Source organism: Marmota flaviventris, chromosome 4 (assembly GCF_047511675.1).
Source record: "Marmota flaviventris isolate mMarFla1 chromosome 4, mMarFla1.hap1, whole genome shotgun sequence".
In the NCBI taxonomy this organism is placed as follows: domain Eukaryota; kingdom Metazoa; phylum Chordata; class Mammalia; order Rodentia; family Sciuridae; genus Marmota; species Marmota flaviventris.
Genome location: NC_092501.1, coordinates 53,499,253 through 53,525,859, shown reverse-complemented (window position 1 = coordinate 53,525,859; position 26,607 = coordinate 53,499,253). Strand labels below are relative to the sequence as shown.

General features: G+C 55.9%; 1 protein-coding gene across 1 annotated transcript in view; it reads left to right on the top strand.

Annotated features, from left to right (window-relative positions):
- Window positions 1-26,607, top strand: part of Col13a1 (collagen type XIII alpha 1 chain) — a 144,608-nt gene that overhangs the window by 29,379 nt on the left and 88,622 nt on the right. The window contains exon 3 of the mRNA XM_071610721.1: window positions 8,561-8,568. Coding sequence (XP_071466822.1) covers window positions 8,561-8,568 — 8 coding nt within the window. The remainder of the gene's footprint in view (window positions 1-8,560; window positions 8,569-26,607) is intronic.

The window sequence follows — 26,607 nt, the reverse complement described above, 5'->3', positions numbered from 1 at the left end:
AACTGGGGAGGAAATGCGATGAGCCCACCTGGCCCAGAGCCACCCGAGAGTCCCAGCAGGCAGCGTGTATAAGTGGATGCCAGCTCCCTGCATAGCTATGTGAGCTGTCACAGCGTGGCCAGGACAGTGACGGGGCAGCAGGGAAGGGCGGGGCAGCATGGACAGGCAGATGGCCACGTGCACCCCAGGCCTGCCCGCATGTCGGCAGGGAGGGGCCCCTGGGCCTGCCTCCATCTCCAGGTCACTGGGGCCGAGAGTCCAGCACCCTGCACGTCCTCCCCCGCCCTTTAGGCTTGGGACCTGGAGGTGCATCCTTCTGGAGGAAGAATGTCCTCCCCCTCCTGCCACTCAGGATTCTGGGCGATGCGTCCAGGTCAGCATCAGCGGGGCTGCGGCTGTGGTCATGACAGGTGGGCCTGTGTCCAGCGCGAGGTGCACACACCTGAGAGCACCACCCCGGCTGCGTGGTTCTTTGATGATTGGCAGCCAGAGAGGTGGCTGGCTGCGTGATGTTCTGTTAGGAAACAGGGATGAGTAAGGGCCAGAGGATCCATTGGAGTGAGTGTGGGCTGATCTGACACTTAAGTCTATGGAGAGTTTTGAAGAAAAAAAAATCTCTCCTCTATTATCGTTTTGATGTCTTGTCCCTGTTTCTTGTAAAAGCCTGGTGTTCTGGATAACTGTGTTTCTTTCTGGTTAATCGGGGTTATGCGTCTGATGATCAGCATGACTACTTTTTTTTTACTTTTATAGACTTGGATGCTTCATTTCCCATCCCTATTCCACCCTTTTGCTTCCTCTTCACCAATCATGAATAAAAGAGAGAAAAACCTTTTAATTCTAGAAGAATCCAGTGATTAATGCAGGCACGGCCCTCTGCTCCCCACGTAGCTGGGAAAGAGCAGGGAAGCTCCCCACACTGTGTGTCCAGAAAGGGAGGATGATGGCTTCATCCTGGCTCCAGAGGACCCCTCCGACCAGGCTCCATCCCCAGTCCTGAGAGGACACCGGCAGGACTTACAGCTGCCGAGTTCAGACTATGAAGGACAAATGGATGTCCCAAGTCATCACAAGCAGGGCAGGCTGCAAACAACTTTTCTTTTTGAGGAATTTTTTTGGGGGGGAGGTAGGAAGGATTGAACCCAGAGATGCTTACCACTGAGCCCCATCCCCAGCCCTCTTTTGTTTTTATATTGAGACAGGGACTCACCAAGTTGCTTAGAGCCTCCCTAAGTTGCTGAGGCTGGCCTTGAACTTGCGATCCTTCTGCCTCGGCCTCCTGAGTTGCTGGGACTACAGACAGGCCTGCACCACTGCGCCTGGCTCTTTTGAGGAAATCATACATGAACCCCACCCGTATTTCATGACCAGGGAAGAGCAGAGTCCTGAGCAGGGATTGCGGGGAGGGGACTTGGGTGCCCAGAGTGTGTCCTCCTGGTAACCCCTCGAAGTGCCTCTGGAGACGCCCAGATCTCTGCCAGCACAGTGTCAGCTCACTGATGTCATCCCACCCCTTCATTTTACAGCTGTAAAAAAATGAGGCCAAGGGGGAAGGACACTTGCTCCAGCCCACATGGCCACAGGGCCTGGAAGGTGTGAGAGGGGACCAGACTCTGTCCACCATGTATTGTCTCCTGAATGGGTCCCCAGAGCCACTGCCACTGTCCCAGGGAGGCAGGAGTTCGGTGGAAACTGAGGCAAGGTGACCCTAGTAGCCGAGGTCAGCCAGTGCCACCGGCCCCTGTGCCTCCTGAGGCCAAGAGCTCCCGCCAAGCTGGGCATGTGGTTCCGGATTCATCTGTCCACTGACAGCTTGCCCTTCCTGACAGGTGACACCTCTGGTAAAGTGGGACAAAAGGTGCTGCCACAGCCCTAAAACCGATTGGCCCCTCCAGCCACCACCCATCACTCGACTATTTGCAGGGGTGAGGTCATGTCCCACACGTCCACCTTCTCTAGTCCCCCACCGGGGCTTGCCCACTGCCCCACCTGCTGGCTTCTGGGCAGTTCCGCAGACTCCCCGGAGAGCACTTGGCCTGGACTCCTACCCTCTGCATCCGGCAGGCCCACCCTTCGTGGGGCGGGCACCTGGGGCTGGACCATCACAGTCTGTAGACAGGTAGACGCGAAGATCCTGTCCCAAAAGGAACCCACACACGTAGAGAACACATCAGGTTTTATCACCACAGGAAGCTCAGAACGTGAGACGGATTCCCGACGCTCATTTTGGCTGTGCTCTGGCGGGGTGGGGTGACTCAGAGGCTCTGCCCACCTTCAAGTCCCCTATGATATGAGGAGTCCCCTTCTTGGTCTTGAGGTGCTCCGAGATCCCCCGCCCTCTCTGTTCCCGTGTGGCCTCATCTTTGTCCTGCAGTCTGCACAGGAGTCTGGGCCCCGAAGATGGGTCACCCGGGGCAGTCTACCCGGCATCCTGGGCAGGACGGGGCCACCCGGCTCCACGGCACCCAGGCAGTGAGGGGCCCAGGAGACAGCAGCAGCTACATCCTGCCCCACTGTGTCAGAGTTGGACAGGTCCAAATAGAATCTGGTCGGAACCTGAGCTTTACAGACAGAATCTAAAACCCAGAGAAGGCAAAGAGCTTTTCAAAGTCACCCAGCAGTTCCCAGAAGTGCCAGGACTAATAAATGGCAGGATTGGCTATGGATGTGTGCTGGGTTCCTTGCACAGGTGAACTGACCTCTCTGAGCCTCACCTTCTCACCTATAAGATGGGGGTAGTGTTCACATCTACCTATCATGGGGAGGCATGGAAAACACTCAGTCCACTGCCTGGCGCAGGGGAGGTGCCTAATAAAGGGGTATAGCTGTTGTCACCCAGTGCTCCTGAAGCCCAGCCCATGGCTTCTTTGATCAGTGTCATTGTCCCCACTCCTCAGCCTCTGAAACACCATTGCCCTGGGGACCGGCCCTTCCAGAGCCAATCTGTTTCGACCTGAGCACTTCCAAGCGCCTGCTGGCTATAGTACCTGCGGCTGTCTGCACTGAGCCCCTGCTGAATACAGAGCCCCTGCTGAATACAGAGCCCCTGCTGAATACAGAGCCAGGTGTGCGGGTGGAGGCCGACCTCAGGGGAGACCCGGATCCATCCGCAGTGACCCGGGGCTGAGCCGGGCTCTTGCGCACGCTGTGCGGCCCCCACTCTCGGAACCCCACTGTCCACATCTGTCAAGTGGGGCTCCTGTGGCCTCGCGGAGCAGCTGCGGGAGGCCTCTGAGTTCCCGGGGGAGCGCCTCTGAACGCCCGCCCGCCCGGTGGCTGCTCGCTGCAAACGCGCCAGTTGTTATTTTCGGATTTACATGATGATGGACAAGACCTGACCCCGGCCTTCTAGAAACCCTTCCCCGATTGGGCCTCGGAGCAGTGTCCACAGGAAATATTGCACCCATTCCTCCCGGCTGTCTGTCCTGCCGCGGTGGCCTTTAGAGAGTGTCCCCGCCTCAGAAGCCTCCTGGGGCAGGTGACCCTTCACTCACTCACTCAGCAGCTCACTCCAGCTCAAGGGACGGAAGGGCCAAGCTGACAGACAGGGCTTTCAGCCTGTAGCAGGAGAGAAGGACAAAATGCACACATCGAGGTATTAAAAAAAATATATGAAGGATCTAAATCGAGGGGGTTGGTTTTAAGGACCCTCTGGCTTTATTGTAATAGAATTAATGAATAACAGTTGTGTGTGTTTAAGGTTTACAACTTAGTCAAGGGGATCTTTGCAGCAGGGCTATGTTACCTGTGTTGGACGGTGGTCAGGGAAGGCCTCCACGAGAAGGTGGCATTTGAAATGACAAACAGAACCCACTATGAGAAGAATTAACGAATGATTCAGAACATGAGAAGTGCTTGGGCTGAGTCTGGTGTAATTATAAAAGTGGATGTTAAGTAAGTTAGTTGAATGAGTACATCTGAGGGTGGGCTCCGACGTTTTGACCAGCAGGAACAGTGTGTGCAAAGACCCTGGGATAGGACTGAGCTTGACTTGTATGAAGAAGAGAAACAAGGTCAGAGTGGCCCTCTGAAATGAATGAGAGGGAGTGAGCTGAGATGGCTTCTTTGATCAGTGTCATTGAGCAAAAAAGAGACAGGGTGTGTTCCACCCTGTGGTGCTCTGTGAGACTCTGGCCTGTGAAGTTTATTAATGTCTCCCTTGGGAAAACAGGAAGGCCCTGGAGATTCTTCAGAGGGGGAGCCGCAGGTTCTGGGTTCTGGGCCCCAGTTTTTGTTCCTTTGGTGCAGGTAGAGAGTGGATTAGACAGGCGGAGTGGAGAAGCTGGGGGTGGGAAAGGGCCGATTGCAAGAGCCCAGGGGAAAGGCAATGGAGACAGAGGAGGGAGAAGGGGGACATCCGTGGGGTGGGCAGGCCCTGCTGAAGGCTGGCTGTGGTGAGAGACAGAGGGAAGGGAACCAAATTTCAGGCTTTGGACCTGAGCCACTATCTGGGTGGGGCGTGGGCGCCGAGGGGGTGGAGCTGGGGAAGGTCCGCCGCCCGGGTGCCTGGGGAAGCGGGTTTTCTGGAGGCCTGGGGACAGGACCAGAGGGAGGGTCAGGCTGGCGTCCCAGGATCTGCTGCCTGGGGGTCCCTGAGGTAGCGCAGGCCGTGGGGGGAGCGGCCTGGCTCGACCCCAGCTCATCAGCATGGGGCGCAGAGAGGGCCAGCCCTGGGGAGGGGGCGGCTGACGTGGTGTGGGGGCCTGGGGAGTCGGCTGTCCCCAGTCCCCCTCCCACCCTCCTCTGAGGGCGCGTTTCCTCTCTGAGTCCCCAGACAGCGGGTGGCTGGACCCTGTGTGGCTGGAGCGAGGTGGGCTGGGGACAGGGAGGCCCTGCTCCCACAGCTCAGCGAGGTCCTGGCCAGGAGCACGGGCCCCAAGGGATCTGGGTAAAGTAACAGGACGAGGGGGCTTGGCGCTCCTGGAGCAAACCTGGGACTCGTGTGACCTTTAAGTTGACGTCAGGGAGGAAAACTAGTCTCTGGAGGCTTCTGCTGGCCACGGAGGCAGGGGCCGTCCTGGCCTAGCAAGGCCCCACCCTGGGCTCCCAGACCCGGGCCAGTGCGGCGAGGGCCCAGCCGCCCCGCCAGGCTTCCCCTTTTACCCAGAGGACCCTTCTGTCACCCCTCTGGCTGGAACCCCACAGTGGCACCGGTGACTTCACTATTGAGGCCCCACGTCACTGACCTCACTGAACCTCAGGGTTAGGGCTCTCACCAGGCCCTTTTCCCGTCTCGGTCCTGGGTCAAGAATGCCACCATTTTTGTTCTGTCCTGGGCCCCCCCATCCTCAGCCCTGTCCCACCTTCCCAACTTCAGGTCACGTGGAGCCCTTCGGACTCACTGACTTTCTTTATTAATTGGGGATTGAACCCAGGGGCGCTTTACCCCTGAGCCACATCTCAGCCCTTTCTGGTTTTTATTTTGAGACAGGGTCTTGCTAAATTGCTGAGGCTGGCCTCAAACTTTCCATCCTCCTGCCTCAGCCTCCCAAGTCACTGGGATTATAGGCATGCACCATCATGCCCAGGTTTGGAGCATAGTCTCAGCCAGCTGTGGCCTGGGGCCTGTTCACACATCTGCCTTCCCTCTACTTCCCAGCGCCTGGCATGGAGTAGCTCCCCAAATCATCACTGAGGGTATCGGGCCCTGAGAGGTCACCTTGCCCCAAATCATAACAGCATCATTTCACTCATCCTACATCCAACATGCATCACTGAGCGCCTACTGTATGCCAATTGCAAAGGCGACAAGTACCAGCCAAGGACCCCCCGGGTTTCATGAGAAACTAGGAAAAAAAATCCTTAGAGATCCAGGAAGGCTTCCTAGAGGAAGAAACCCTGGAGAGGTGACCTGGCAGGGGAGTGGGAAGCGACCAGGCAAAGGCAGAAGGAAGGGCATTCTCAGCAGAGGGAACAGCATGCCAATGATCTTGAGGCAGGAAGGAGAGTGGAGAAAATGAGGAATGACAGGAAGAGCAGCATGGCTCTGGCTGGGGCCTTGGGAGCAAAGAGTGGCGTGACGTGAGGTTTGGAAAGTCAGCGGGAGCCGGCACATGCGGGGCTTTTTAGATTATTTTATAGTTCGGGTTTTTAGCCTTGAGCAATAGGGAGCCACGGCAGGATATTGAGCAGGGTCATGAGCTGACCCAACCGGTATAGTGGGAGCTCACGCTGGTTTCTGCACAGAGACGGGATCAGAACCCAGTCTCCTGGCCCTCTGCCACTGAGAGGGTGACGCCCACATTTTCTCTCTCTCCCTCCCCCAGGTCCCCCATCTCCAAGGGCCTTCCAGGTGCCCGTGCTCATTCCCTTACCGTCCCCACCAGGAGGTGAGGGCAGGGCCTGAACGCCAGCCTTCCTGGGCACTCGGCACAGCCACGCTCCACACAGCTGAAGGCCACTGTCACCTGCTGTGTCCAGCAGCCGAGTCGGGCTGTGGGCGCCCGGGTGCTGACCCCAGGGTCGATCCCATTATTCGCGGGTGAGGTGGCCTCACTGGGCCCTGCTCCCCCAAGGCCCGGGGTCCTGTGTGAGCACTTGAGACAGGAGCCCTGCAGGGTCCACGCAGCCCCGTGGACAGAGCAGACGCCCAGCAGGAGCCCCTCTGTGCCTCCCGTCTGCACACTGGATGGTGGCAGCAGGACCAGGTCACACAGGCTTCGGAAACTCGGTGACAGTCACCTGTTTATGTTCTGTCACCGCTGAGCCCGAGGCCCAAGGCTTCCTGCAAAGAAACCACCACACGGGGATGCGCGGGCTGTCCCCCAGCACCTGTGGTCACCGCAGGGCGGGGTCCCGGGGAGGTCCAGGTCTCAGCCATGGCACGCTGTCCCCGTCTTCGAGGGACACAATGGAGTGGGCGATGTCTCCAGCTCCTCCCTTGTCACAGTAACCTAGAGGCGGGGAAAGGAGACGGAGCTCAGGCGGGAGGTTCAGAATCTGGGTTTCAGAGCCCTGAGACCCTGGGTTCAAGTCTTGCCTTTGTCACCTGTCAGCGGCAGGCTCGTTCGTCTGTGTATTGCAATGTCCGTTGTGACCACCACTAACCACGTGGGGAGCTTTATGTTGAAATGAAATGAAGTGAAATTTAAAATGCAATTTCTCGGCTTCACCGATGGCTCCCAGTGCTCCTGTGGCACCTTGGCAGCCACAGCATTGGACGGTGCACATTGTCAATATTTCCATCGTTGGACAGCTTTGATCTCTCCAATGAGGATCATGGGACTTATTCTATGGATTGCGATGAGGAGTCCATGACACTGAAACCATAAAGCGACCTGTAAGTGCCACCATACACTAGGTGCACAACTCACGTTTACTGTGGTGATGGAGTTGGTGAAATCCATTTGCATACATTCTCTGCAGGACAGGGGCTGCAGCCCATTAGAAAGGTACCGGAGTGAGGTATCCACACCCCTGATTGATTGATTGGTTAATTTATGATTGATTGATCAATGATTGATTGATCATTGGCTCTGAGCCAGGGACTGTGGTAGGTTTGTGACATGGCACAAATGTAAACAAGACATGATCACTTTGGCCCCCACAAGGACTCCCGTTTCCGTCTCCACCCTCTAGGAGAGATGCGATATGAAATGTAGAATATGAAAAGCACCCAAAGAGTGTCAGGAGCAAAGAGAAAGGAACAGCAAACCCTGAGGGCTTCCTGGAAGAGGTGTCACTTGCTCAGGGTCTTGAGTTGAGAGGGCAGGAGGGCGTCCCAGACAAAGGGAGCCCCACGTGCTGACACCAGGGGCCTGAAAGTCTCTCGTGGTGTCTCACTCCCTGTGCCTGGTTCAGAGGGGACAAGCCACCAGCCCTGTGCTGAGCCAGCACCATATTTGCTGGACCCGTGAGTAAAGTGAAACTGTCACTGTGACTCTGGGCAGGTTGTCCTCCCTCCCGGGGCCTCGCGGTCAGCTCCATGGTTGGCCAGCCACACCTCGCCTGCCTTCAAGCACATTTGGGACCCTGAAGTCTGTAAATTGGATGAATGCACACTGCAGAGAGAGGTGCTGCGGTGACAGTGACAGTGACAGTGGCACCAGACAGCTTGCAGTTGACTCACTTCCACAGCGGTTTGCTTAGGGCAGCCTGGAGTTTGAGAATGCCAAGGGAGGCGACTTTTCCTATGGGAAGTCACGTCCTAGTGCGTCAGAGACAGGCCGTGTTAAGAGCCCATTCCTAACCAATTAGGAGTCTCTGTCCCCAAGGTTTCTTATGTGCAAAATGGGACATCCACAGATGAGGCCCCGGAGCCTCTCCAGGAGGAGAATCCTCTGGCTTGCCTAGGACGTCCCTGGGGGACACCAGCGAGGCCAGACTGTCCGGCTCCCCTCCCCTCTGCATTGCATGGTGCCAGGCACAGGTGTCCTGGGAGAAGCCACAGAAGGGGCCGTCTCGCTCTGAGTTGGGAAGGATGTGGCACTTGCAGAAGGGACTACTGCCCAGGTCTTTGGGACTCTGGCAGCCTCCAAGCCCCTGAGCACCTCCAGGTTCCAATTCCTCACACACCCCAGCACTCGGAGCCCAGGGTGATGGCCCTGATCCCTGCCCCCAGGTCCACCCGTAACAGAGGTTCTGTGGGAAGTGGGGGATGGACTCCCCATTGGAGGCTCCCCATGCCACGTCCTGCCTCACTGCCCATCTCTCTCCCACCCTTCAGGTCCAATGTGACACCTCCCATCCAAGAGGAGCTGTCCCCAGTCCCCACCCTGATTACATTGGGGACCCCTAGGTTTGGGCCCGGCTCAGTGCCTGGCACACAGTAGGCCTTCCATGTGTGCTGAGAGTCACTGCTAAGGTGACATGCGCCCTTGCTGCTCAGCACATCTCCTGCTCAGCTCCAGGCAGCCCACGCTTGAGCAAGGATAAGGACACGTCTCCCCCGAGACCCCAAGTGGCCACGCCTGCTCTGTGGGGATGGGGGCTGGCGGCCTGTCACTGGCCAGGGTGTGAGGAGACAGACCTCCAGTAAGACCCTCAGCTCTGCGGGACTCAGTTCCCCTGCTGTAGCGTGGCCCGTGCTGTGCTGACCTTCCCTGAGTCAGACTCGGGAGACCGCGGGCACGTGGACTTGGGGCTGTGCCTTTTGGACTCAGGCTGCGGGGCTCACCTCTGCCCCGGCCAACCTCCTCTCCCCAGATGCCCCCTTCCCTTCTGAGCCCCGTCTCTCCTGCGCCTTCTCCTGCCTTCATCTCAGCCATCTCAGCCGCCTCCCTGGCACCCCATCTGCATCCTGAGCCCTCTCCAGAATGATCACGTGGGCCCATAAGGACTCCCGTTTCCATGGAGACCAGTGTTCTCCAGGTGTGGGTCACAGCCAATCAGGTTGCGAAATCCATTTAATGAGTTGGGACCAGCATTTTTTTTTTTTCAGTGAAATGAAGAAAAATAGAGTCACGAGCATCAAGTGTCCTGTGTGTCATCGCGGAACAACACAGGGAGCTTTTCCTTCTTGGGGGTACATCCCGATGCTGTTGGGTCAGGCAAACGTCGGAAAGCCGTAGACTTAGGTTTCGCCATCTCCCAACTCTGTCTTCAGTCCATTTTCTTCCCTGTGTTCTGGGTCTGCATGTCCAGTTGCCCGTCTCCACCACGATGGCCCAAAGGGCTCCAAATTACAGGGTCCAACAAAATGCACCATTTCCTCCTGAGCCAGCTGGTGCCTGTGTCCCCAGCCTCAGGGAGAAGCAGCACTTTGGGCCCATTTCCCAGTGGAAGCAGGCTGGCGGCCTCCTCCCTCGGTCCACCAGGGCCTCTGCCCTGTGGACCCAGCCTCTTGTCATCTCTGCCTCTGTCCCTTCACACCTACTGCTCCCTTCTTCTTACCTGGGGTGGGCCCTCATGGAGGCTGCCTCTGCCTCCTAACCCCGCCCTCCTCCACCCCACCCGCCACCTCTTCCCACCTTGCAGCTCAGTCAGCCAGTGCCCTGGGGACCACTCCAGAGGGCCCCTTGCTTAGTGCCCGAGGCATGTCTGAGGTCTCACCTTGCCCTTTTAGGCTCCTGGTGCCCCCGCCATCAGGTGAGGATGACATCCCCCAGCCGCCCACCTGCTCACCCCTTCCTCCTCCGCAGCAGGAAGCAGCTTCAGGTGTCCCCTGGGGAGTGCTGCCTGCTCCCTCCCTGTCCCTCTGTCCCATCCCCTGCTCTGTACATTTCTTTCTCCAAATCAACCCTGACATCCACCTGCAGCAGAATCACTTGCTCTGCTTAAAAAGGCAGATGCACGGGCCCCCAAGTGGGCCCTGTGACGTCCCCCACATCTGGCTCTCGGCAGCTGTGGCCTGGCAGTCTGCATGGAGATCAGCATCAGGTGGTCCCTTTGCCCATTAAGTTCAGAAAGCCGCTTGCTGTCCGCCTTCATCTCCCCGCTCCCCACTGGACAGGGCTCTCCAAGGAGCTGGGGCGGGGACAAGGACAGCGCCTTGCTCTCTGTTTTCCCAGGGCCTTGTGCCTGGCCTGGCACGGAGCCGGTGCCCAGGCAGTTCTGAATGAACCGTTCCTGGACATGATTCCCACCCGTGCCCTCCCTCCTTCCCGCCTGAGCCGGAAATAACCTTCACGAAGGCTTTGGCCAGCCGTGTGTGATCTCTGTGGGAGATGCCAGTCTCCCTTGACCAAGGAGGATCTTAGAGGAAGAACAGCCAGTCTTGGGTGACAAGGGGCTGGAGGTGGCCCCAGGACAGGGCGTCTGGATGAGGAGGGGTCTGGTAGAATGGGGAGGGGTTGGGGGAGGGCGTCCCGGTTCCTAATCAACAGGAAGGGCCTTCTTCCTCCAGGATCACTTTTCAGCCCAGCTGCTTGGGCAGAACCTGAGCTGGGGTTGGGGCCGTGGGGGAGGGGCAGCGGCAGACAGACAGGCTGATGGGGAGGCCAGCACTGGACAGACAGGCAGACAGGCCAGCACGCCCCCGGCTCCCACACACCCCAGGGCTCAGCGAGGCCTGCCCAGGAGCAAGCTCGCCCGGGAAGCACAGAGCACCCTCCTGCCCCCTCCCCCAGCCCTCTCCTTCCCTCTTGCTCTCTCCAAGTTCAGGGACATTCAATCCTTCCTTTGATGGACAGCCAAGAAAAGACTTCTTCCACATCCTAAATTTGTTAACACCCGCTAATCATCTTAACCTTAGTCCCTCCCAACAGGCGTCTCCTTAAAGATGCAGGGTGCCTTTTTTTTTGTTTTTAGCAGGGATTCCCAGGAGGGAACAAATCCCAGGGGAGACAGAGGTTTTCCCCTGGAGGCACCTCTTCTATGTGCAGCGCTGGGGTGCAGGCAGTAGAAGCAGCCCTGCACCTTGGACCCCTCTGTCACCCTCAGTCACTCTAGCTTGGGCTTTTTGGTGGAAGTGACCTTGTCCTCCTTAGGGGCTCACCCCCAGGTGCTCCTAGAACACCGAAGCTGGCCAAATCCCCGGAGGAGACTAGCAGAGGAATCCTCCAGCTCAGAGTCTCTCTTAACCCTCGGCCACCTTCTCATCTTCTTGCTGTCTCTTGAAGCCTCTTTCTCCTTTACAGCCACACTCTGTTGAATGCTCCCAGTGCCAAGAGCCATGCTCAGGTCCGACCCCAGCTCCTTCAGAGCCCTGAAAGCTAGGCATTCTCAGCCCCACTTTACAGAGGAGAAACCAAGACTCAGAGAAGTGAAGCAACCTGTCTATGTCCAAGGTCATCCCTAAAGAGTGAGAGCTGGACCACTGGGCCATCCTGTCTCCAAAACACATGCCCGCCCTGCTCGCGCATGCGCACACACTCCGTCAGAGTCACCGTGATCTGTTAAATGAGATCACTCCTATAAACATCTTGTTCAGCATACCCTCAACACGTGTGTTCCCCCTCCTCCGTCCTTCCCCTCTCTGTCCTCTGCTCCTTCCTCCCCTGCTCACAACCCAGGTGAGAAGAGCCAGGACCCCAGAGAATGTGGCTGAGCCTCTGGGCCTCTGGACCTCGTCCTGGCCCTAAGCCTCCCAATAAATAACAGGTTCTGTAGCTAAGCCTCAGGCTCTGCAGCATCTCAGCTCAGAGGTCCGTCTGGATGAGGGATTAGCAGCCCTAGAAGGCAGAGACAGGGGTCTCTGTCCAAACAGCAGGGTCCCCTCCCTTTCTCCTCTCCATCTGTGATGGCGAGATCATGGCAGGCCCCTCAAATCATCCAAGAAACATGAAGAAAGTTCAACAGGTTCTTAACACCCGTTCCTCAGTGGGAGCAGGACTGGCCCACTGGAGGGAGGGGTCCCTCTCTCTGCTGAGGGCTGGACTCTGCCTCCAAGGACTGCGACAACCTTCTGAGACCCGATGTGCTTGCAGGAAACAAGCCTCTGGCCCCAGTCCCACCCTCCTTCCTCTTCCCAGCCTGTCCCGGCTCCTGCAGTGATGTCGTCTGGCCAGATGGAGTCTCGGGTCATTGGCTGAAGTCCTCCAGGTCACGTAGGTGGGAAAAGCATGGGGCCAGCTGGGACCGAGGGGCTCGGGGAGAGAGTTTCCAAGAAAAAGGACCAGATGGCTGTCCAAGGGCAAGTGAAGTGCTGACGAAGGTAGCAAGCCGTGGGCCTGAAAGGAATGACAGTCACCCTGCAGCAGACAGCCCAAGCCTGAGGCAGCGGAGTAACAAGGGGCGGAGCCACCCGGGACTGTTAAGCGCCAGACCCCCGCACGCGCATGCGCGGCCCATCCTAACATTTTTGCTGGCCTCGTCGTGAGCTCCGCTTCGTAAGTAAAGAGACTGAGGCTCAGAGAACTGCAGGAGACCCACCTGGGGCCACAGGTGCAGAGTCGCTGGGACGTGAGCCCAGGTCTGGCTGGCTCTGCAGCTTGGCACCAGGGCACCTCCCACAGAAGCTCTGCGCGTGTTGGGAAGATGCTCGCAGCAGAAAGCTCCTCAGAGTGAGGGGGCCACAGCCTGGCCTGTCCCCTCAGCTGTCCTCCAACTCACCTATCTTCCCCACCGGGGACATCTGTTGTGTCCCTCTGGAGCCAAATGGACAAGGATGTTTCACTGGACCAGAAAGGGACACCCTGCCCCTTGGGAGGCCAAATGAAGCCTCCCCAACAGAGAAAGAGCCAGTGCCAAGAGGGACAACTTGGGGACAAGAGAGAGTCACAGCCACACCATCTCCCCCACTCTGATGTTGTCATCCAATAGTTTACCTTCTCCTTGGGCCGTTTCTACAGACACAGGTGTCCCCTCTTGCCCACATTTGTTTCTATGCTGATGTCCCCTGGGATTTCCTATACTGGACCCGGGCTTGCCTTGAATCCCTACCCTAGTCCTTCTCCCTGTTCCCTTCCAGCTCAGATGGACTGGAATTGTCTCAACACCTTCTACCAAACCCAAAGAGAAATATCAAAAACATTTTTTAAATGTCTGAGACTCCTTCAGGGTTCTTACAGCACGCACAGAGAGCAGGTTCCTGACCCTCGCCGACAGAAGGTCGCATCCAGGTCTCTGGACACGTTGGAGTCTCTCGTTGCCTCAGAGACAGATGGGCCTGTCCTCCCCTGGAATCCCTTTCCCACTTCTGGGGTGCTGTGGTCATCCAGCTTGGTCCTCAGGGGGCCTCAGACAGCAATGCCACCCTGTCATTTCCCACCGTGGAGGCCCACCGTGGAAGCCCCCCTTCAGGACCTAGACTGGCAGCCCATTGCTTGTCTTTGGGAAGAATCGTGGTTTTCTTTCCTCACAATGACAGCATTTTATTCTTATTTATTTTATTATAAGAAGAGAACATTGTCTCTCAGTTTTTTCCATCTCCTTTGGATCTTGGCCCTAGCCCTCCCAGTGTCCCCAATTCTGCAGGACTTTCTGACCCTGGTAACACATGGGGCCTGTTCTTCAGAAGCCAACTACAGTCTTCTGATGCACTCAAGGTCTGGGGACAAGGACGGTTTCTCCTGCCATCTCCCCAGGATACCTATCCCTGTCCCCAGGGCAAATGGTGGCTGTGATCTTCCAGTGGCTCCTCTATGAGTGTTTTTCTCAAATACTGAAGTCACCACCTTCCTGGCCTGCTGCCAGTTGTCCTGCCCAATGTGAGCTGCCTGGGGTCTCAGCCTCCCTGAACTGCCAGGGCCAGCCCCTCGGGGAGGTCAGAGGTCAGGGGTCTGCTCCATCTAATGATTTCTTAGCCACTGTCCCCATTAGGGGCTGTTAGCACATCAAAGAGTATATGTAGAGGCTGGAGAAGTAGTGACTGTGACAGTGACAGCACTAGCTGGTGGCTGTAGCTCAGCCCTAAAATCCCCACAGGGATTGGGGGGGCGGGGCTAGAGGCAGGAGAGGGTCACTTTGGTCTTTGACCACAGAAAAGGCAGATGAGACCCAAATGTCCACCTTCCCTAAAACGAAGCCATGTGCTAACTCATGTGCCCCTGAGCTGGCGGGGAGTCTGGGCTGCGTGGCACCCTGTGGCACCAAGTGGTCCTGGGCCCAGGGAGCAGGAGCTGGTGTCAGCAGGATCTGGGTTCAAATCCCCCGTGTGGCCCTGGGAGCTGCAGGACTTGGGCTTCCCCTCCAGGGCCATGGGGCAATGAGGCCTCTGGCTGAGGAGGGCTGGAAAGGGACGTGGAGCGCGTGTGTATGCCGCCAGCATAGGAGTGACACCCACAGCATATTTCTCTCCACACAGGACAGGTCCAGTGCAGGGACTCTTTGGGGTCTTTTGCAGCCACCCCATTTGGAGGAAGCACCCTCCTATGTCCCAGCCACTCTGGTCAGGATTTAGTGATGTCACCATGGCGACCACTCTCCCTGGACTCCTAGATGCTCTCTGGCCAACAGAGGGACACGGCTGCTCCGCTGAGCGGCCCAGGCAGATGGGGTCCCTGGGAGACTGGCTTTGAAATGGAGCCATCTTCTCTGGGCACCTCTGGGGCGGAGGGAAGGAGGCCTGAACAGAGGGAGAGGCTGAGCTGTGACGGGTCTCCACATGGCCTCGTGGACCCAGGGGGCCCTGGAACCATGATGGCCCCTCAGGGCTGTCCCAAGTAGGGCTTGCACCTCAAAGAGGGCCCTGGGACAAGGTGGCTGCTTCAGCCAACCAAGCCCTGAAGAGGGCTAAGGCCCAAGGATGTCTGCAGGCCACACTGGGGACAAGTCCTTCGTCCGTGTCCACTCCGGGTGCCAGGACATGGGCCAGTGATCTCAGGACCACAGGCTCCCCTCTGCCTTCACCAAGGGCAGCCAGTGATGCTGGGTGCCCTGGACGTTTCTGTGGTTTTCCTTCCTACCCTTCAGAACTTGTGGGTTTGGGAAAGCGAGAGCCTTGGGCTCAGCGGACACTTGGGTTCCCCTGGGCTCTGACTTTTAAAGATTCTCAGGCTCAGAGAAGAAGGAGCATAAGAGAGTGTCCCCACTGCACCCAAGCCAGAGTGAGTTGGCCACGGCAGGGACACCCCAAAGGACCGCAGTGCAGAGAGAGAGCCGCTGAGCTCCCTGCTCTGGCTTTGGGAGCCCGGCCCTGCCTGCCCTGCTGCTTCAAGCCCATGTCCACCTGGTCCTTTCCCCCAAACTGCAGGGCAGAGTCGCTTAACAGAACTTTCTAAAATGACCAAAATATTTTAGGCCTGGCTGGTGTGGCTCAGTGGGAAAAAACCTGCCCAGCAGGAGGGGGATCCTGGGTTCTGACTCCAGCACTGCAAAAAAAAAAAAAAAAAGCCTTTTAAACTACACCCCAGTTGTTGATACCGTTGCCTCCAGCCACACGTCACTATTGAACACTTGAAAGATGGTTAGTGAGGCCGAGGAACTGAATAGAATTTTCAATTTTATCTTAGGGATTTAATTTTAGTGATGACAAACTTAATTTCAATAGTGAGCAGCTTCTGTATTAAACACTCAGCTCCAGCCACCAGGCCCTTTTCTGTTTCCCAGATCCGCAAGCTAATTCCTACCCCAGGACCTTTGTCCTTGCTATTGCTCAGGTGGCATGATCATCCATCTCAGGCTGCCTCTCTCTCCCTATTTAAGGTTCAAGTCCAGCATCACCTCCTCAGAAAGTCCTTCCTCAGCTACCTAAGTATTTTCTGAAATTCCACCCTACCCCACTGTGTTATCATATTTTAATTTCTTCATAGGAGTTCTTAGCACTTGGATTTTTCTCACTTTTGTGTGTCTGTGCTGGGACGGGTACAGGGGATTGAACTCAGGGGCACTCGACCACTGAGCCACACCCCCAGCCCTATTTTGTATTTTATTTGGAGACAGGGTCTCACTGAGTTGCTTAGTGCCTTGCTTTCAATGAGGCTGGCTTTGAACTCGTGATCCTCCTGCCTCAGCCTCCCGAGCTGCTGGGATTACAGGTGTGTGCCACCGCCCCTGGTAGTCTTCCTCACTTAAATTCATGTCTAATTTTTTTATCACCCACAATTAGAAATAATGATAATATAAAAGCTAATATTCACAGGGCATTTACGATGTGTCGGGTTCTGGTTTAAGCACTTTGTAAATCGTCTCATTTAATTCCTGCAGCAATGTATAAGATAGGGACTGCATTACCCCAGTTTACAGATGAGGACTCTGCAGCTCAGAGGTCGACATCCGAAGGTCATCACACACCAGGACTCTTGGGTCCCCCCCCCCCAGGAGGCTTAACACTAACTTTGAAGCGGTACTAGACACAAAGCAAAGGTTCATTGGGCCTCCTCTGGCCTGGGCTTCCTGGAGAGGCTGGGCTGCCATGGCCCCGGAAAGGCCTCTGGCCCTGGGTGTAGGCTCAGGCTCCAGCTCATGGGACTCCAGGCTGGGGGCACGGGCTGGGCCAAGGACAGGGGCATTGCCGACTGTGGCTTGCAATCACAGCCACCCCATTCTAGGGACCCCGGAGGGCCAGGAGGGGACAGCCTGGGAAACCATCCTCCTGGGCAGCACATCGTGCTATGGGCCACAGTGGATGCTGCTGACCGTCAGCACCACCACCCGCAGGCCCGCTGGGGCCGGGGCTGCTGGGCCTGTGTTTACTGTGCTTTCCCAGGGCCTTGGGCAAAAGAACCAGAGCCCGAGACCACCCGGTCTTCTCCTCTGCAGAGAGCTCACGCCCACCAGCCCTCCCCTCCCCCCTCCTCCCCTCCAGAGTGCGCCTGTGGACAGCTGCAGGGGTGGGGGCCTGCACAGCCCCCAGCCAGCCCTGGCAGAGGGCGGGATGCTGCAGGGAGCTCCTCGTGGGAACCCGCCTGTCCTGATAACACTGCCTGCCCCCGCCCCCTGCCCACAGCATCTTCTTTTAATTAAACAATCAGGCAGGCCTCCTGTTGGGAGGGACATTCCAGGAGGAGGGGAGCCACCAGAGAGGCTTGGCCTCCTGGTGATGCCACGATTGGTCCCTGTTTCCGGGCCCTGGGCATCCCCTCCTCCCTCTCCACAGCTAGGGCCTCTGGTAGGAAAGGGCCCTGGACCAGGAGCCTGAAGGCCGACCGCCAGCTCCCGCCGAGCTTCTCTGCTCAGTGACCTGGAAAAGCTTCTCGGCCTCCCGGCCCCAGAGTCCTTGTTGGTTCAAAGGAATGCAGGAGCCCTCCTGGATGGTGCCATGCCCAGGAAGAAGAGTCCTCACACGGGAGGTCAGAGTCAAGTGCAGGACCACGTCCTACCCAGGTTCATGTCACTCTACCTGCTCCACTTCCTCAACCTGAGGGGGAAAAATTATCAGAAGAAAAGTGCTACAAATACAAAGATCCTCACTGCTGAGTGCAAGGTCAAGGGTGGTTCCCAAGAAACAGGCAGAGTGCTCCACGGTGCAACCATAAACGAGGAAACGTGTTTGTCTTGTCGTGTTCAGTGGAAGCAGCACAGGACCAGGTACTCGCATGATTTCTGCTCCAAGGACAGGTTGATGAGGTGCCCGTGGGAGGGGTTGGGAGGGACAAGGGAAGATGGCAACTGTGGCGTGGGGTGGGCGGATTAGGGATGATGCTTCTCTTTCATAAAATGTCCTTTAATGTTCTTAAAGAGCTGGGGGTTGGGGGTTGTTTGTTTTTTGTACAGGGATTGAACTCAACCACTGAGCCACATCCTCAGCCATTTTTGTATTTTATTTAGAGACAGGGTCTCACTGAGTTGCTTAACGCCTCATCTTTGCTGAGGCTGCCTTTGAACTTGCGATCCTCCTGCCTCAGCCTCCTGAGCCTCTGGGATTACAGGCGTGTGCCACCTAAAGAGCTGTTTTGACAGTAAATGAATGTCAGAAAAACAAACCAATTAAGAAAGGAAAAAGCAAAGACAATGAGAGTCAAAGAGATTTCACTCTTGTCAGCTCTGACGGACCCAGTTGTGCAGCTCCTTGGTCACCCAACAGTCCACATGCCCAGCCTGCCCCAGGAGGCCACCCAGCCAGCTGTGCAGTCTGGGCCTCATCCCAGCCTCTCTGGTCTGGTGAGCGGGGCTACAAAGCTGACCTTCATCCTTCTGGTTCCTTCTGTTCTTTCTCCTCTCCCAGGCTAACTCCTTTTCAGTTCAAAAGAAGGTGGTTTCTACCCACCTCTACCTGCCACCAGACTGGCTAAAGCTTCTATATCCTCAGTTAAGAAAGATCTTTCACTTCTAGTTGTGCTAGGAGCCAGCTCTGATCCATTGGTTGTGGCTGCCAGAAGCATAAGAAGCAACACTGTAATTGACTAGTTATGTCTGCCTTGGCCCTGGATAGAGGAGCAGTGGCAGGGCTCCCAGGCATCTACCATCCCAGAGTCCTCTGGTGTAAAATGCAGCGCTCCAACTCTAGGCTTTCAGCTCAACAGTGCCGGTGCTTCCTGGAGTATTATGGGTCCTGCATGGCCTTGTCCTGTGTGAAGGAGGGAGAGGCTCCAGTTTTCCCGACGGTGGGCTGGTGGGACGAGGATGGCCTCTGTGGTCTCACAGGCCCAGGTAGGAACCCCCGCTCCATCACGTATTAGTCATTTGACCTTGAGCAATCGATTTAACCCATGGAGCCTGGGGTTCTCATCAGCAAACTAGAATGCTTGCAGGTCAGCTGAGTTTCAAAGATTAGAAAGAGTGGCCGGAAAGGGCCCAGTCTCCTGCCAGCCCAGGGCAGGTGTCAAACACAGTAGCTGTCATCTGGGCCACCTGTGAGCATCGGAGGGTTTGCAGGGCCAATCAGTCAGGCAGGGGGTGTGGTAAAAGGCTCCCAGGGGTGTCAGGCTGCTGCCCCCGAGGCTGTGTGTGTGCGAGTGTGTGTGTTTGCTTTGGTAATTCTTTTTTAATTATAAATATTGATTCATATTAATTTCTACGAAGTAATGGGTTTCACGGTGACAGTTCCACGATGCACATGTGGTGTCTTAGTTCTGTCCCCCTCCCAGCCCCGTGTAATTGTCACGCCTCCCTGACCCACCGTCCACATGCACACCCAACCACGGCCAGCGCCACAGCTGCTGGAGACGGGACTAAGCTGCTGGGGACGGGACCAACAGAGACAAAGACATAAACGATGTTTCACTTGGTCATGGGATTAGAAGTGAAGACTCTGTAATATAACCAAATATCAGCATTTATTACTAGCCACTATGTATACATTTTGAAATTGTATACAGATGTAAATATAAGAGTCAAGAAAAATAAGTACCCAGGGGGAATTCAGTGCCTCACAAATGATTGTCTCTTCCTGATCACTGTCCCACACAGCTGTGCTTTTCCTCCAGACCTGGGAGAGACAGCCTCATGACCAGCTGTGGTGGTGCACACCTGCAATCCCAGTGGCTCGGGAGGCTGAGGCAGGAGGATTGCAAGCTCAAGGCCAGCCTCAGCAACTTAACGAGGCCCTAAGCAACTCAGTGAGACCCTGTCTCAAAATAAAAAGGGCTGGCGATGTGGCTCAGTGGTTAAGCACCCTGGGTTCAATTCCTAGTACCAAAAAAAAGGAAGAAAGAAACAGCTTCTAAGTCACCTGACACCCTGAAGCCTGGCCCAGCAGAAGGAAGGAGGCCCAGGGGAGGAAGGCCAATGAAGAGAGGAAGGCACAGCCAGGCAACTCCACTCGGGGTTAAAGCCAACTGTCAAACACAAGTGCAGCCTGCAGCACTGTTGGGACCCTGTTCCTTCACAGATCATTAGCTCAAGTGGTGGTTGTGGGTCCACCTTCCTGTCCCTTAATTTCCATCCATGTAGCCAATGAGGATTCACTGCACACATGAGCTGTCCCGGAAGTTCTGGGTTAGCAGGGTGAGCTGGCGCACACCTGTAATCCCAGCAGCTTGGGAGGCTGAGGCAGGAGGATCACAAGTTCAAAGCCAGCCTCAACAACTTAGCGGGCCCTAAGCAACTGAGTGAGACCCTGTCTCTAAATAAAATATAAAAAAAGGGACTGAGGATGTGGCTCAGTGGTTAAGCACTCTGGGGTTCAATTCTTGTATCCTTGCTCCCCCCACCAAAATAGTTATGGGTTGCAGAATTGGAACAGCTCAGGGAAAGGCCCCCAGAGACAGACAGTGTGTTATAAATTAACAGCTCTAGGACCAAATGCTATTCCCTCGCTGGCTTTCTTTGGTTTACAGAGTGATTTTTAAATGTTATTAAACTGTCTCAACACTTAGAAACAGGATTTTTTTTTTGCATAAAATATCCAATTTTTAAAATCTTTCTTGAGTATCTTCAAGATTGGACAATAGTGAACCTGTATTATGACCTGGCAGTATTCGCTGCAGTTGAGGAGTGGGAGAGTCTATCTTGGGCACACATGCAAGTGCTTGGTACTTTGCTACAGTCTCCCCCACTCCCTACCGCACCACATCTGCTCTGCTTCATTTGTTATGGTCCCAGCCTGGCTCATCATAGGCACCAGAGTGTGCAGCCACTAGTGTCCCTCGATTCTTCTTGGGGTAAGAACTGAAGAATTAAGAACTGTGCCATCATAAATCTTGTAGACTAACAGAAAAGACGAGATAGAAAAACATGGAGTTGGTATCCACACAAACAAGAGCAATAACAAACTGAATACATCATGGTGTCGTGGGGTTGTGGTAAATCAACGCCCACTGCCTGGAGGAGGTGGCCTGGGCTGGGTGTGCATGGTGTGACCTTTTCTGGAGCACCCTCTTGTGTGCCTTTTGGTTGTGGAAAAGGGACCCCGACTTGTACAACAGCTGACCTCTAGGAGGGACCCCGGGGTGAGGGGCTGGGGGGAGGTCACTTCCCCTGGGAAGATCTTTCCAGGTCATGTGGGAGGCTCTCGTTGCTTCTGGGAGATTCAGTCAAGAGTCACAAGTTCAAGTTCAGAGACAATGAGACTCCAGACACTTGTCCACACAGAACGGAGGGGTCAGAGCCAGCAGAGCCTGACGGGTGAGTCCACCGTGCCCACCTCAGGAGGGACTTGACCAAGAACCTGTCCCCTCCCTGGCCTGCAGCCCCCATCTGTGCCAGGGGCCCCTCAGCCCTGCGCCAGAGGTCACGCCAGGAAACGCCCAGCCTGAGAACAATGCCTGCCCTGGCCTGAGTCTGCAGAACGGCCTGTAATCTCACCCGGGAGGCCGCCCCCGACTTCCTCGTCCCGGGTTCTGATGCTGACCCCAACCTGGAAGTGTCAGGGGCCCGCGGAAGAAAGAGACGCACAGTCTGTCCCACCAGCCCAAAGCTGTGACACGCCAAGGCTCCCCGGCCCCAGGCATCCTGCTCCGCTTATCTCCTGCATCCTGAGCCCTGCCTGTTGTTCTGCCCCGTTTCCAGGGTTTCAGGGCCTTGGAGAGGCAGTGTTTCTGAGTGGTTAGTGCCAGCATCCTGGATGGGCCTGCCCCTCACCAGCTTGTGACCCCAGGCAGGAGATGAAGACCCTCTGTGCCTCAGTTTCCTCGAGTGTAAAATGAGGGTGTCCATGATGCCAATCTGATAAGGTGTGGAGCTAAATATGATGATTTCCAGAGAACATTGAGAACACGTGGGACTCAGCCAGCGGCTCGGGAGGCAGGAGGATCGTGAGTTCAAAGCCAGCCTCAGCAACAACGAGGTGCTTAGCAGCTCAGGGAGACCCTGCCTCTAAATAAAATACAAAATAGGGCTGGGGTGTGGCTCAGTGGTTGAGGGCCCCTGAGTTCAGTCTCCATCCAAAAAAAAAAAAAAAAAATACGCAGGAAGAGCTCCCTAAAGCGTTAGCCAATCTTCTGGGCAGGCCACAGAGATAGGCGTCCCAGGCTTCTAGGATGACAGATCATTATTTCCAACTTCCTTTCCACAGTAATTGTCATCGCTGTCACTGTTGCATGCTTCTTCTAAGCCAGGAAGGTGCTAAGCAGTTCACTTCTCTCATGTGCTCCTTCAAACCCAGCAAGGTTGACACTGCTATTCCCCTCATTCTGCAGAGATGAACATTGTCACTCAGAGAGGCTAAGCAGTGTGCCAAGGTCACACAGCTCGTAAGCAGCAGTGTCAAGATGCTGACCTGTAGCCAAGAGACTGCACAGCCACTCCACAGCTCTAGTAGATGCTCAGGACAGGAGACCAATTCCGTTACTTCTAGGCAAAGGGGACACTGAGACCTCGTGGCTGTGTGTGTTCCGCTGGTTGTCGCTCTGCCTTGGATGGGCCAAGTCTGGATGGGGCTAGCAGTCAATCCTCCGTGGGGCTCCAGGAGCCCGTTTTAGGAAAGAGATGAGAGTGATCTGAATTTGGCCAAGGATGAGGCCACGTGGTCCTCGAAGGGACTTGAAAGGGCTTATTGCAGATTTTCCTCCTCGGCCGTCTAAACATCTCCCACCACCGCCTCCGTCTTGGTGACTCTTTTGCTTTCACAGCTGAAACAATAAATGTAAGAGTCAAGAGGGACGCTGAGGGTACAGCGATTCCAAATGCCGATTCTACCACTTACCAGCTGTGTCGTCTTAGAAAAATTACTGAATTCTCTGAGCTGCAAGAGCACCATCTACAAAGTGGGGCAGTAAGAGCCTGGGCCTCCAGTCGGGGCAGGGAGGTGGTGCATTCCTCTGGGGCCGGAGGCACGTCTGGGATCCAGCTGCATGATCCTGGGCTGGGGACTTGACCTCCCGTGCCCTAGGGTCTCCGCCTGCTGGGGGTGGGGCAAGTGTGACCTCACAACACTGAGTGCAGAGCGGCTGAGCGACATTGGCGACCCGGTAGATGCCAGTGTGTGTGAAGATGAGGCCGGGGACTCCAGATGATGCCAGCCCGTGAGGCAGCCTCTCGGCCTCAGAGGTGGCGTTCCGCATGGGTCTGACCAGGCCGCGACCTCCCTCCGCCCCTCTGCTCCCCTCTCACAGCAGAGGCCTGAGGGGTGGCCGAGTCTCCCCATGCAGAGCCCTGCTCAGCAAAATCACACGCTGTGCAAGATCTGGTGTCAGGACGCGTTCCTGGGCCCAAGGTGGGTGTCCCAGAGACTGCTCCTCCTGCAGGGACCTGTGTGACACAACAGAAGGCAGCTGACCCTGGCTCAGGGCTCGAGGCAGGAGTGGGCAGTCAGGGGCCTTGCTAAGCCCACGTGCCCCTCGCAGTCCAGTGGCTGGCCCTGGGGCCCAGGTCCACAGGCAGGGGTTGCTGAGAAGTCGATGCCTGAGGAGGAGGCCGGGTTCACAGGGAGTCTCTGGGAGGCCCTGGACGGCACTCTCCCTCTCTGCCCTGAAGTCCCTCAGCCACAAAAATGGGGCCACTCCAGGTGGTTTTATGACTCTGTTGAGAAAAGGTGAAAGGAGCCTTGGGAAGCGCGAGGGTTGCCTGTGGACGGGACAGGCCCAGTCCACCACGTGGCACCCCAGCAGCAGCTCCCCGAGGAGTGGAAAAGTCGGGGGAGAGGGGCCAGCGTCACAGCCAGTTCCCATCTGGACGGGAGTCAGGGTCAGGGAGCCTGGGGCCCAGGGTGGGCAGCAAGGTCGCAGGTGCCTGGCCTCAGTCAGGAGGGCCTTCTGGAAATAGGAGGTGAGCCCTGACTTCAAGGGAGAAGTCACCTAAGGATGGGGTGTCAGGGGACTTGGGTGAGAGGCAAATCCTGAGCTACAGAGGAAGCCCCCAAGGACAGGCAGCAGCTGACATTCACAGCACCCAATGCAGCAGCTGGTGTTGAGCAGATGTGTACAAGAAGACAGCTGTCCTCCCCCTCACCTGTGGGGGACATCATCCAAGACCCCAGTGAATGCCTATAACTACAGAGAGAACTGAACCCCACATACATGCACACCTATGATAAGGTTTAATTTATAAACTCAGGCACCGTAAGAAATCAACTTTGATAACCAATAATAAACAGGACAATTGTAACAACATGCTGCAGTAAAATCACCACTGTCACCACTCTGTCACTTGGGACCATGGTTAAATTAACAAGGATTACTAGAACACAAGCACTGCCACACCAGGCAGTGATGACCAAGATGTCTACTCAGGGACTAATGGGCAGGTAGCATATAGAGCATGGATACGCTGAACAAAGGGAGGATTCACACCCTAGGCAGGGCAGAGCAAGTTAGCACAAGATTTCATCACTCCACTCAGAATGGCGTGACATTTAAAATTTAGAGATTGTGGTATTTTCAGACTGTGGTCAACTGCAGGTAACAGATCTGTGAATAGGAAACCAGGGATCTGGGAGAACTACTGTGAACACTCGTGAACTGGCAGGAAGGGAACGAGGCCCAAGTGTGCAAAGAGACGATTTTCTTTACCCCCCCCTCACCCTGGACTTCTCGCCTCTGCCAAAGGGGGAGAAAAGTAATCCCAAGAAATGCAGCCGCTTCCTGTTGAGCCCTGGCCTCTCAGGGTCCCTGCCGGCGGATTCAGGACACCATTGGCTTCTCTCTCTTTCCTCCTCCCAGATCAGTGGGGGCAGCCTCTGGATGTCACAGGGTTAGGAGGGACAAGGCTGCATCCTCTGTCCATTCTGGGTCTGAACTGTCCATCCTGCCGAGGACTGGGCAAGGCCCTCCATTCCCCAGGGTGGGGGGCTGTAGCCAGGTCCCCGCTCCCACGTTCTCCCCTCCTATGCCTGCAGCCTCTCACGACCTCTTCCCGGCCCTTGGGGGCCAGGGTTGGACCCAGCCGCAGGGTGGGGACGCCTCTCTACTCTCCCAGTGTCTTTGCCCAGGGCTCCCCCTGGCAGCCCACATGGAGCTCACTGCGGACATCTTCACACGGACACCAGGCCCGCATTCACCCTCACCCCTTCCTGGATAGAACGGCCTTGTTTCTGGAAACAGGGGCTGGGCGGAGAATGGGAAGAAGCTGGAATAAACCGGGGTTCTCACAGGAAGGGGGGAGCAGGACGGCCACTGCGGGCAGCCCTGGGCGTCTGCACAGCCTCCTCCCACCCGCCAGCTCCCGCCCATCCCCAGGGGCTCACCCAACAGGAGGGAGAGCAAGGACACCAGGGGACATGTCCAGGCTGGAGGGCAAGGCTGGCCAAGGGCGGAGGGGTCAAGGCGCCCGGAGTTAGACCAAGCGCCCACCAGGCAGCCCACAGGCCTGCTTCCATGGAGTCTGCAGGAAGGTGGCACTCGAGTGGCCCCCAGGGCTCCAGGAGAGCACAGAGGTGGCCTCGGAATTGGCAGATCACCTGAGGAGCTTCTGAGGCTAGCTGTGCCCTATGCTAGGGGGAATCTCTCTCCCTTTCTGTTTTTGTTTTTGTTTTACATTCTCTTTATTTATTTGTTCTTCTTAGATGCACACGACAGTAGAGTGCATTTTGACATATCCTCATACATGGAGTATAACTTCCCGTTCTTGTGGTTGGACATGGTGTGGAGTTCCACTGGTTGCGTATTCGCGTGTGAACATAGGAAAGTTCTGTTCAGTTCATTCTACTGTCTTTCCTATTCCCACCCCCTTCCCTTTATTCCCTTTTATCTAATCCAATGAACTTCTATTCTCCCACCCCACCACCTTATTGAGTGTTAGCATCTGCATATCAGAGAGAACAGTCGGCCTTTGGTTTTGGGGGATTGGCTTATTTCACTTAACATAATAGTCTCCGGTTCCATCCATTTACCAGCAAATGCTATAATTTCATTCTTCTTTATGGTTGAGTAATATTCCATTGTGTATATATACTACATTTTCTTCATCCATTCATCCATTGAAGGGCACCTAGGTTGGTTCCATAGCTTGGCTATTGAATTGAGCTGCTGTGAACATTGATGTGGCTGCGTCACTGTAGTATGTTGATTTTAAGTCCTTTGGGTATATGCCAAAGAGTGGGATAGCTGGGTCAAATGGTGGTTGCCTTCCGAGTTTTCCGAGGAATCTGCTGGGGGAATTTCTGACCATCTCTCTGCCCATCTTAACCGCTAGATGGGGACAACGGGGGAAGCCTACACCTTGTGATCATTCCTGCTCCTGGTACCACGTGTCTCTGGGGAGTCCAGGACACCCAGCCTGACCACCCATCTCTGCTGCCCACCAAGGCTGAACCCCGTCCTGCCTGATGAGCCAGGAAGGGCCTCTGTGCTCCACCTGCAGCCTCCCTGTGTCTCTCAAAGACGGCTCTCGCTCCAGGTTCCATCTGACCTGCAGTCCCCGCTGATTGACAGTGGGCTGCTGGAAAGAATTGTGAAGCGTTGTCTAAACTTGGAGGAAAAGTAGCCGTGACAGACCAGCAATGTCTGCCCAGTGTGTGTGTTGGGGGTGTGTGTGTAAACTGTGTCCACACCTCCTGGAACCTGTCATTCTCTATTCACCTGATCTGGGGGA